General features: G+C 42.6%; 1 protein-coding gene across 3 annotated transcripts in view; it reads left to right on the top strand.

The window, feature by feature from the left end:
- Positions 1-7388, top strand: part of LOC139284909 (chloride channel protein 2-like) — an 83252-nt gene extending 75864 nt beyond the window's left edge. For all 3 annotated transcript variants that reach the window (XM_070905276.1, XM_070905275.1, XM_070905274.1), the window contains 2 exons: positions 4308-4394; positions 7036-7388. In XM_070905276.1, coding sequence (XP_070761377.1) covers positions 4308-4394; positions 7036-7230 — 282 coding nt within the window. In that variant the 3' untranslated portion in view covers positions 7231-7388. The remainder of the gene's footprint in view (positions 1-4307; positions 4395-7035) is intronic.
- Positions 7389-12624: the final 5236 nt, after the last annotated feature.

Here is a 12624-nt window from a genome sequence, read left to right as displayed (position 1 = left end):
CTCCCATACTGGTGCAGGAAGGTGTGTCCTTGCTACTAGGTGTGTGTCGTTTAGTGTGTCTTTCACTTTATCCACACTGATAAAAAAAAGCTAAATACCTCTGAATTTAGAGTGATTCCTGAAATAAAACTAAAGAAACAAATAAGCTAAAACTGAACCAAACAGGAGAGTAAAAATCTTACCATCCAAGATATAAACGAGTACTCCTTGTTTGTTCCAGATATGTGGTGTATAGAGACTGAACGCTGCTTCTCCACATTCAGTTAGGGGCAGTAAGAAGACCACTTCCAGGTCTGGATGGTTCAAAACATGGACACAGTTCTAGATCCTGATTTGTTCAGTGCACTTAGTAGTCAGTTGGTGATACCGAAGAGGCCCGAGAATGGAGCCTTGGGGAACGCCACGTCATTTTTTTTGCTCAGGTGTGAAATAACTATCCTTCAAATAGGATTTATTTGATCACAATTACGCACTGAAAGTCAACAGCGTATTGATACACTTAATAAGACAGAATGGACGGTGTTAGGGGCCATGTAGAAATACACCACTGACTCTGGGAACTAACTAACTTCACCTGCACAGCCAACTAACCCTTTAAACATACTTTGGGAACACCCAAATTAAAACAAATGGACAACCTTTTTCTTTTAGACTTTTTCAATTATTTTCAAGAATTTATCAAATATTTCGGACTACCAGATGGTTGGGCGACACCATATTATTAAGTTTTCAGTCAGTCACGCGTTGTACCCAGTCAGGATGTTCTTTTTAGAAATAGATATTCATATTCATTTTCTCACTATTAACAGTCCGTGAAAGTTCTGTAGTGCTATACTGCTGAGTGGTAAAAGGTTAACAAAAGATACTACGACTGGCAGTATTTTCATATCAGAAGGCATCACAATGGAAAAGTTTTACATTATACTAAAGACTTTATGTCATGTAAGATTTGGTGTGAGGCCATTGTGATTCTCCAACACGAACTGCCACCAGTTCCAAACCTCCGTATGCTCTTGGTGCTCCTGTGGTGTGTAGTGACTTCTCTCTTTCCCCGCCCTGAGTGAAGGAGAAAGTAAAAGTGCAGCGTAAAGAAAGGAGCTTTAGCACGTTGATTTAGTTTTCATATTGCGGCACAGTCGCACGCCATGAAAGAAGCCTTTCAGTGTTGAAACCCTCACTTCCTACCGAGTATGCACACACAAACACACACTCTCACTCTTTCTGGCCAGCAGCTATGGCAGCGCCTAATGTCCTCCATTCATACTGCTACCCTTCTCTCTCTCTCTCTCTCTCTCGTCCTCCGGGCTCTGTGTGAATACTCTTTAAACATTTAAGAGTGGGATCCTGCACCAATCCATCTCGCTCCCCTCCCTCTGCTGCACACTGCCAAAACCCAATACCACGCACAATCTCCTCCAGCATATTAAACACCGCCCGCTGCTGAATGCAGGCGTGTGTGTGTGTGTAAATGAAGTTACTCTCTCTGCATCTCGCCCTGCCCTCTTGTTCTCTCTGGATCTGGCTCACCATTTATCCCATGCTGTTTACTGTTGTTGCTGTTCTGTGTGTGTCTGCGGGCCCTTTTGTAACGGACAAATCTGTTTCTTGGAATATTTACATGACGATATCTTTCTGCAGTCACTGTGGTTTTGAGTTTTTTTCTGTCCGTTCATTTGAGGTAGTGGCTAACACTTCCATCATTTTATGCATTTTATGCATTTTCATGAAAGAAAAGAACTCGTGAAGCTGTTGCATATATTATTTACAAATCGGATCAGTTCGCCTAAATTACAAAAAGACAAACAGCTGGTCACAAATTCTAAAGAGTCTTAGTAATGTGTTTGTCTAAGCCTCTAGGACAGCGTCAGTGCTCCTTAGATTGTCATAGACTGTCCAAGATGTTCCCTCATTTGCTGTTTTGCAACCCAGATGCACTCAAGAGGAATTAAATATCCTTGAAAATCTTCATTTAAAACATTTACCAACAGCTTGTCTTTTTACAAACAGTGTCCCAGACACTCTGGATAATCCCCAAAACTCACCGTCGACAGTTTTTCTTCATTAAAAGGTAGTTCCAGTAAAAATGTTTGCATTGCGTTCTGTGGATTTTCTGGAGTTTCTTCAGGAAAAACAAATAGCTGTTGATTTTTTTTCAAGGGAATAATTTGACATTTTGGAAAAGACGCTTATTCGATTATTTGTAGCCTCTGGGACTGGCAGCGCTTATCCAAATCAAGACCACATTTCTCATGACCTCCATTCCGCTGTGCCAAAGGTTTTCACTCTATGATTCAAGAGGACCAACTATGACCCAATAATTTGGTGTAAAATGCATTGAAGCTGAGTTCTGCTGGTTTAGCTTGTGTTTGTTTAGAGTCACTAATGTCTCACGTTACTGTGCTGATGATCAATGGATTCTAAAATCCTATTTGCAGCGCCTTTAATCAGTGAATTACAGTGTGAATAGATGTGAACGGGCTGAGTTAGAGGTGAGCTGACTCTGTCCCCAGAGAAGCTACTATATCCTCTTGTGGGGAAACTCTTTGACAGATTACAATACGACTGGCCCTGGCCTAAAAACACTTAACAATGTTTTTCTTGGCGCAGCTTCCGCTTGCTTGGCACAGTGGGATCAATTTCAGATGTCCCAAATGGCCATTCTGGCTAAGCAGAAAGTCCCATTAAAGACTAAAAGGGTCTAGAACAAAAAGTCCAATTGGCATCAGTCCTGCAACCTTTGTGATCCGCCACCAAAGTTTTTGACCTCCCCCTCCTTTTGCTTTTAGCTGCACAGAGCCACACTCCTCCACTGCAACTCTAGTAGTGGAGATGATATTAAATGAAACTTTAATGGTCCCCGTGGGGATATTGAGTCATTGCATCAGCAAATACAGTACTAATAGGGCAGAGAGTAAAAATAGAGCGAAACATGGTCGTAGAAACATGCAATACCTACATTTTCAACAGAATGAAAGTTTAAAAAGAGTAGAAATGTAAGAAGAAAAACATGTATGACACTAATAGCACATACTTCAGTATTCACGGAATATTTTCCACGGTTGTTTTTGTTATTTGGGCTGCACAGAAATTAGTCATATTGGTTTTTTAAAAGGAAAATGAATCACTTAAATACAGCTACAAAAAAGCTGAAATATGGACGGTTTGACAGCTGGCAGTCCCCCTCTGTGTGGAGGAGCACCATCAGTATAGGTTGGCTCCAAAGGTTATTTAAGAAGGCAAGACATTTGCCAGTTTAATGCCTGTAGTTTAACTGGTGTACGTGATGAAATTGACTTCAACACTATTATTAGAAACTCAGCGTGCTTTAACATCTTCAACCTCTGTTTGACCCCCCCTTCTGTCGCAGGTTAATGTGCGGTCATCACCGTCAGTGGAGGCCATACACATCCCTGTCAAACATATATGTATAATAACATACAATTATAAGTTAGTAAAGTTGTGCTTCAGGGTCAATTAGCAGCAAAATGTTAAAACAATATCCTGGTAATCGGTATTATCACAGTGTTCGATGAAGTCTCCTGAAATACTACTATTTAGAGTTTAAATACAACAGTTACTTCACACCATGCTTGTCTTGCATTTTATCAAACCTAACTAACAGTGAACAGTGAACTGAAGAAGTAGGTCAACTAGCTAATGTTAGCATAGTTAGCCACAGCCGCAGTAAAACTGGATAGTGTTTTAGTGTTTTCCAGTTGCCGCTGGATATTCGAATAAATCTGAAGACCTTTTTGTATGCACTGGCCTCTTTGGCCCATCAGTATTTTAATTGGTTGCCTTGTCTACAGCTCTGTACTTGCCTTTTGTTGTTTATTGTTGCCACTGTAATGTTTCTCTTTGTGTGTATTTAAGTAGTTTGGTCAGCTTAAGCTGTGTTTAAATGTGCTCTACTTAATTAACTAACCTAACTGATCAGCTATTGGCTGTAACACTTTCTCCAGATGTTGACGTCGATCTAATGCTCCAGTGTCTGATTAGCTGTTGAAGCTCCCCCATCTGGCTTTGAGCTTCAGTTATTTCTTGTCAGTGTAACATTCAGCAAGTCTGTTTTAAAATGAGCAACTAGAACGCTCTGAATGTCCGTGTGGCACATTTCCCAAAGTGATCGTATCCCATTTAGCTGAACATTTCACTAGCTGAATGATCCCATTGTGAATGAAGTTGTCAGTGTTGGATAATTGAAGTCAGTGGTGCGTTTCCCCAACCGAGCCTCCATTTCTATTTAAAGTAGGGACCCAGCACAGTATTGTCTGTCTAAAACCACCTCTGCTGCTGTTTCCCTGCAGACCCACACCATCTTCTCCCTGCTGGGCCTCGACCACGCCTACGTCACCAGCATCGGACGCCTCATTGGGGTGGTTTCCCTCAAAGAGGTAAGAGCCTCGTTACGGGTCATTTTGGTGGCATTTTCACATAATTATTGTACATATTTCATCACCTAAGTGGGTGTTTAATGAACCTAAACTCACGATCTGTGTTTTTTGTCACTTGTCTTCGACACCTGGCCTCATCTAAAAAGTGGTGACTGCCATCATTTACACAGGCAGCACATTCACTGCTTTCATAACTGTGAAATCACTGTCAATATCATCAGGAGTGCTGTCACCGCGTCGTACGCACACACAAAGACATTTCAGTCAACATTAATGATTCCTCCTCCCTCTGCCTGTTATGTACTGTGACAGACAAAAGGCTGCTTAATATTGCTGTCTCTATCCATTGTCTCTCTGTCTGTTCTCTGCCCCCCCGCCCCCCCTCTCTTTCCATCTCTTCTGCCTCACAAACAACTGAAAACCCCTCGCTCTTTGTGGATTGGCCAGGAAGTGGTGAGAGGATTGTTGCTAAGTGCAGCGCTGCTTGCCTGTCCCTGACATTTAGGCTTTTTTGTTCTGCGTTCCACCGGCAGACAAAAACCCAGGCGAGGCAGATAAAGCCCGGCCTCTCCCAGTCCGCCTGTCTGTCACACGGACGCGCTGTTATATCACAGCCTCGCTGGTCCATATGGGAGAGAAGAAGAATCGCAAGGATGTTTGTGCGCGCATTATTTCCCCCCTACAGCTTGCAGACGCTACTCCTACCTTCAGTGCTGCTACAGGATCTGTAGCACCCAAACCCTTCGCCCTGTCAGCCGGATGACTAACTTGATCCGGCCAAACAGAAAATGCAAGAATGTTCCCTCACGCAGGGACTTTCACACGAGCTCCAGTGTGTTTAGGAGAGACCATATGAACCCAATGTGTTCTGATATTAAAAACACAAGATGGTCATGTTTTCCTTTTTCAATAAATTAAAATGTAAATCATTTCTTTTTCTGTCTGGACAGAAACGGAAACCTCATGCCTTTACATACTGTAGAGACAGGTTGGGAATGAACACTGTTAAGTCTAAACAGTTAGCTTAAAGTAATGAATTAATGGTTCAAATAGATAGCTAGTCTCAGAACCTTGTCTTTATTGAGCCTATAATTGGTGCTAAATTACATTATTTTCAGGAAACCTTTCACCGACATAAAATCGACCCAGTTCACCATTTCTATCTATTCATTTCTAACTTTTATTCTGAAGGGCCTATATCCAAAAAAAAAAAAAAAAAGACTAATGCAAAGATGATCCTGTGTTTGGTTCAGAGTTTCGTCAAACATCAGGAAGTTCTACAAAATCATATTCAAACAATGCCCGAAATAGTCTTCTTCTTCAGAAGGCAGAAGCAGGTCATTTTTTTGGATCTACTTTACGTTCAGCTGTGTGTAGGTGGCAGGGGGAGCGGCTGAGGGTAATACATGTGCAGACGTTTCCGACCTCTTGTTCTGTGAAATGATTCAGCAAACAGCAGCAGAAGTCAAAGGCCCTCTGACCTCACTTACCAGTGCACTCTGCCCTCTGACCATGATCTATCCCCCCATTACATTTTTGGAAAAGAGATTCCAGCTCAAAACAGAAAATGGCTTGTGTGCCTTGTGTATCAGATTGCAAACGACTGACATGATCTTGCTCTGTAGAGCAAGGCCAGCACAACGTCGGGGTTAGCAGTTCTATTTCCACTGGGGCCACCCATGCCGAGACTGTGAATGAAACCCTGTACCAAGTAGCACAGTTTAGGGACAAAGAGCCTTTATTTTTTCTTAAAACAAGACGTGTCCCAAACCCATACTACCTATTAAGTCTGAGCAGGTCTTGAATATGCAGTATGGAGAGACTAAATACGGTCAGTTTGTTAGTGTACACACTAACACACACTATTCTACCACAATGCAATGCTCAGAGGTGTTGGAAAACAAGAAACAAGACATGTTTATGAGTCGACTGTTGGTCTAAAATGGTTAAGTATGTGGATTTTTTTGTACACTAACTGCTAAAACATTATACTGTGACGATTAATATGTAGTACACACTGTATGAATTAGTGTGTAGTATGGATTAGGGACCCAGACAAAATAAAGCAGATTGCTGTACAATGTCCAGGATGCATTAGCTGCTCCAGTTTTCACTGAGTTGTCCTCAAAAATGATCAAAATGATCCTATAATGCTGTAAACGCATAAAACTTCTATAGATTGCGGCTTCCAAGTTTTAAATGTACACTTTAAAACAATGCAAAATTGGTGCCATTTTGTATCGACGGATGGAAAACTGTGGTGTTTTTTATTTATATCTATTTATATACTGTTGGGTTTTCATCTCCAACACACCCAATACATGTGAGCAAGTAAAGATCGAACATTGACTGCATCGTCTCACCCGCGCGGACTGTACGCAAGGACCGAATGTGCTGACGAGCACGTGGACGTGTCTGTGTGTGCCATACCCGATGTAGTCTCAACAGAACTGTGTGCTCTATCTGCATTCATGTTCATTTTTGGACTATATTCACCTCTTAAACTTGCTGCCACAGGTGCTGTTTGTTGTGGTTGTTTAAGGCAGAAGGATCGTACAAAGCTTCATGGGGGTGTTATTTGCAGGAGTGACTTCGGCTCTTCGCGCCTTCCTTTCTAACGGTCTTGTCTTTCTCTATCCAGCTTCGCAAGGCCATCGAGGGCTCTGTGACAGTGAAAGGTGTGAAGGTGCGCCCCCCTCTGGCCAGCTTCCGGGACAGCGGCACCAGCAGCAGCGAGAACGAAGCCACCGAGCTCCACAAGCTGTGGGATCGCCACAAGAGCATGTCGCTGCCCCGCGAACACACCCCGTCCGAGTCCGACGAGAAATCCCAGTGAGGAAAAGTAGAGGAGGAGGAGGAGGAGGAAGGAAGAAGAAGAGCAGGTGGAGGAAGAGGAGGAGGCATTGAGCTCTTTAATCCCCCAAAGCCACAAACAAGCAAAAATCCTCAGGGCTTAGGATCAATATTTAATTCTGGAAAGAGTTCTACTGCTACGCCAGCCTCTCCATAACTCCTCATTTCGCTCCTCATCGACTCCTCTTTCTCTTGCTTCATGGACCCACCAGTGCTCTCTCCAGGAGTCTTGCACTGACCAAGCCAGACACTCCACGGGGGGGGGGGAAGACACGTGCTGGTAGCATCCAACAAGGGACTGGGGACGGGTTGAAATCTTAAAAACAAAAAGGGATTTTTTTTCTTTTTTTTTTTTATCATACGTTTGTTTTGTTCGTGTATCTCTAGAGTTGGGATCAGATTTTGGACCTGCAGAAGTTACCTTTTGAATGAGTCTTCCACTTGAGTAGAGAAATTCAGCAATGATGACAAGGAAGAATACTGTGTGCGTGTACTGTAAGTGTGAGTGTGTGAAGTGAGAACATGTGAGCGTTCATCAAGACGGAGGTAGCAAACGACTACTTCTTATATGATTTTTTTTTTTTATTGCCTTTAGAACACATTTCAGTCTTTGTTACCAGCTTGAATCACTTTATTTCCGACTGATCGGGTGGTCTGGGTTTAACTGGAATTTGCGAATTTGCCATTTCTTTGTAAATCACACTACAGTTTGTCCCATTGACAAGCGTCGGACTAAGGGGACAGATGCCTTATTTTTCTGTTTCTTTTCTTGTTTCCATTATTCCTCTTTTCCTTGGCCTTCTCATCTCTTCACTGCGAGTCTTAATGGTCAGTTTGAGAGTACAGTCTATGCAAGCAGACATGCCTGTCGGCAGTGGCAGAAGCACCTGTAGCCCTTTTCATTTCGTACACTCCTTTCATACTGTAGCTACGGCCTTACGTTACGAAGGCCCATAGAAACACACACAAACAAGACCGCAGCCATGCACTCAGAGAGGTTTTCTGCTTATCTAAATATAGCTCTTAATAACCGTTCCGGAGAAGGTTGGGGCGGATGGAGAGGGCAGGAAGCGAGGGAGAGACGGAGAACAGGGAGCAAATGGATGGCTGAAAGAGTGAAGACATCATTACCTAACCCAGCTGCTCTGGGCTCTCTCATCAATCTGCCTTTGATTTCCATGTTAGCTAACCTCCATTACCATCAGACGCACACAGAAGCCCCTCACCAGCTATATGATGTAACGGTCCAGCGCTGCCGTCAACACATACAGCACCAGATGACAAGATGGGAGCAGAATCAGCTCGATTAATGCGGACGAACGGCTTGATCCAGTGAGATGAACCGATATAAAAACACTAAGGGAAATCCATAACAGACAGATGTAGTTTTAGGATTTAAAATGTGCCTCCTTTACCAATAAAAGTCCAAATCACCACTAAATTATCGCTCCTGCTAGCAGCCCAGCGCGGCCGACCGGTTTAAACCTGGAACTCGAGCCATTAATGTTTTAATGACGGCGTGATTTCTGATTCAGCAAGCAGTCTAACATGACAGATAATGTATACGTAGAGTGTATTTAATAATTCATGTCTGCCATAATGCTTGAGGCTTGTCGGTGCTCATCGACAGAAAAACATCGACTTGTTTTCCCTCTCCTCCATCCCTCCATCTTTTCCTCCTCCATGTTTTTTTAACTCATGTAGGCTACTGACCCCAAATACGTCCTTTAAGACACACTCCTTTTTACACTCCTTTATCTTTTATTTAATCGTTTTTGGACTTGCCTGGTCCGCTACTACCTGCAGAATTAGCTCTACTGTTTGGATGCCTTAAATATAAACATAACATACATGGTTTTCAGCATTTGATGCATCGCATGGATTTTATTTTTGGCGGTGTCTTGTCTTGCTGCGCGCCGCTGAAAGTAAAACACACACAGTGAAACAGCATGGCTTTGCATGACAAGAGTGCATGATGTCAGATTTGATCAAAATGTACCAAAAACAAAAAGCTTGACGGAAATGAATATGGGACGAGTGAATGTCGCTGTGTCTTTGTCCGTTTGCCATCCTGTGCCTGTATGTTATGTGTTACAGTATCTTGTTTTATACTTATCGCGTCAGATTATTTCACTTTGATCGGCATCTTTCATTCATCCAATGAGCTTAATTCGTGGCCTGATTTTGAACGGGGGATGGGATCTTTGGGTTAGCAAAGTTATGCTCACAGATTAATATATTTAACATCATTCCTGTAATATAAAATCATAATTTAATGTCTTAACCAACCTTAAATTGTAGACTATTCTCTTTTTAAAAGAGATTCTGGGGGCTTGTTTTATGATATTTTGTATTTTTTCCACATGTGATGATTTTACAGTTTGATTTTAATACTGTCTTTTATGTTTTTTTTTATCTTTTGACATGCCGTCATTTCTACTAAGACATTTGTAAAGTGCAAATAACACTAACGGGGTGAAGGCTCGCAGCGGCTGCCTGATAGGAAAGCAAAATCAGAAGTGTAATTGTGAAGCCAAGGGAAGTTTAATGTTCGAGGGACCAGCACGTGGTCTGTTGGTGACATGTTCATTCCACAAGTGCCTGCATCGACTTGTCTTCTTTATCAATAAGCAATCGACACCCAAGTGTTTGGATCTGGTTTTCCAGTCATGCGCATGCAGACGAAGGCACTTTTCACGCACATACACAAATATGTAAGCAGGGTGGATGATGATGATGTGTCAGCGCGGTGTGCAATTATCACCATGGCAACCTGTAGTCGTCGTCGTCGTCGTCACAACTCCCCCCACCCCATCTGCTCGCCCCAGGGACTGACTGAGATCCACTCGTCTGATTTGGTTCTGTTCATTTGTTTGTGCGTTTTATCGATTTTCATTATTCTGCCTCCTGCCAGAGAGCCTTCCCCTCCGCGGACATTTCAGCATTTTTCATCTCATTTGCTACCAGACAGATATAGACCGAGGTAGATGCATATTTATTAGTCTGTATTAATCAAAGTAGAAGTTGTAAAATCTTTTGTGTCTCATTCTTTGTATGGATGATCTACTTGTAGGTAATCAATTTGTGCAATAACGGTTGTTCATCTCACTTTGTAACCCAGTTTTAATTGATGACATGAATGCAAGATAACGTTATTTTTGTAAAGAAACCTGAAAAGTGTAAAAAGATGTATGTATATGAGGAGAACTGACGTTCACACAGGAGCTAGTGTGTGATAAAGCGATGTTTGAATCACGGCTTAAGGGGGGAGGTTTCCCGAAAGCCTCAGTAAAAGCTCTCACATTTAAGGACACTGTTTGCACCTTTAGGTGTTGTTTAGCCTTTGATCAAGAAGAAGAACCGCTTAGACTCCTCATTTTGGCTTTGGGAAACTTTCCCCCATCTGGTCTTAAAAGATGAATCCTGCTGCATGGACTGTAGCTGTCGCTCTCATACAAGCCCCCCCCCCCCTTAAGCACTGACGCGGAGTCAGTTTTATCATGCTCCTCTGTCCTCTGCTTCAGTCTGAGGGGCTTTGATAAGACCTGATCCTCACATCAGCTGTTGAGGGTTATCTTTTATCCACTCCTTAGGCCTCTTAGGGACTGTACATCGTACATACTGGAGGCCTCCACTACGGCAAACCCAGAGGGCCAAACCAGACGGAGCTGAACAAAATCCAGAGCTATTTTTCACACAGAAAAAAATGAAACATTGTTTTGTATATCAGGGATGAATAAATGAGATTTTAACAAACAGCGTGTTGTGTTGAAGATGACTTTGTGTTTTTTTTTTTATCTCCCAGGACTTCGTGTCGTTCTGCAGCTGTGACTCTCCCCCCCGTCTGTCCTCGTCTTTCCCTTCAGTAACAGCTGCAAAGCACCTGGACTGTTGTTTTTGTCTTCCGCTGATACTCCCAGTGGGGAAGCAAACACACTAATGCCACAATAACGTTCAAATGAGTTCGTTTTTGTCCTAAATCTTTTTATAGCTCAGAGAGTCAAAGGCTTTATGCAACATTTGCTCCTAACCCTGCATTTTGATTGGATGAGAGCTCCTCCATGAATACTCACACATACTGCAACATCCATGTTTATACCCGATAATTCAACCTGCCCTAATCCAAGTCACTGAACGAAAGATTAAAGCATTTAATGAGGTGTGTTACTCACTATTGAACACATTTCTTATTTCTGAGCACTAGTCGATACCTTTTTTTGTTTTTAGGAAAATGCAGAAAAGCACAGCTTTTTGTTCAGACACAAACCGAAACTGTCAGCTGGAATGTGTATAAGTGAGTGACATACGGTAGGTTTGAGGTTCACAGTGAATTGCAGTTGTAGGCATAGTAATTGCATCCAAAAACAAAGACTAGTGATATTTATTTTTTTGTTAAAATGTTACTGAAAATGTGCTTCAGCCATCAACTGACCGACAGATAACAAATGCACACGCTTAAATACAAAAACAAACATTGAAATCGTTTAATGAAACTCAACTGAAACTGTCTCAGTGGGCAGTTTACAATAAGGATCAAAATCAATGCAGAAGTACCACATGCATGTCTTTTTTTAATTACCCACAATGCAACTCGACTGCTGACAGTCCCATCAAAGGTTTGGGTACGTTACGCGGGCTACAGAGGTCAGGTCAGCTCATTTCTTTCTAACTCCACACCAACAGACAAACTCTTCAGAGTCTTCAGTCTCACTTTTGGACATTTATCAGACTTCGACAAAACGTTTTTCTACTAGGAAAACTACTGTACTGCTACAGCAGACGTGTAGTCCTCCCTGCGTCCTGTGAACAGACTTTGATGTGTAAAATCGGTTCCCCTTTAAGTGATACTGAGCCCCAAAAACCTTCAGATGGCAGACCAGCAGCTTGCATGGCAGCTAACCCTAACCCTGCCACTGGTGTGTTACCTTATAAAGGTAGCATGCGTCGTATGATTAACTATTTAGAGCAGCTATGAATGAGGACACAGAGAATACCTCCAGCCTAAGAAGCGGCTCCACCCCTAAAAGAGTGCGTTGGGGAGGGGCAGCACTGATGCCCACCTCATTGTGCAATTTGGGTCCTCCATCATGGGAACCTTAATGTTGGCTGCAGCTGCTGCAGTGTAATAAACATGAAAAACACAGAAATACGGAAGTCAGCCAAGTGCTGCACTTCAAGTAAAACAGTCCGAAACTCAATTAAAGTGGTGTTCCTAGTTGTGCTTCCCCGTTGGGAGTGTTAACTGCAACAGTTGGCTCAGTAATGATCTGCAACCACACACTCTTTTTTCACAGGCTCAGTTTTGTGACTGCATTTCTTTCCTTCTGCTGCGTCCTCATTCACAACATGTGCACACACACACACACACACACACACA

The sequence above is a fragment of the Enoplosus armatus genome, chromosome 5, assembly GCF_043641665.1.
Source record: "Enoplosus armatus isolate fEnoArm2 chromosome 5, fEnoArm2.hap1, whole genome shotgun sequence".
Classification (NCBI taxonomy): domain Eukaryota; kingdom Metazoa; phylum Chordata; class Actinopteri; order Centrarchiformes; family Enoplosidae; genus Enoplosus; species Enoplosus armatus.
Note: the sequence above shows the minus strand (reverse complement) of the source record. Positions and strands in the feature narration are given on the sequence as shown.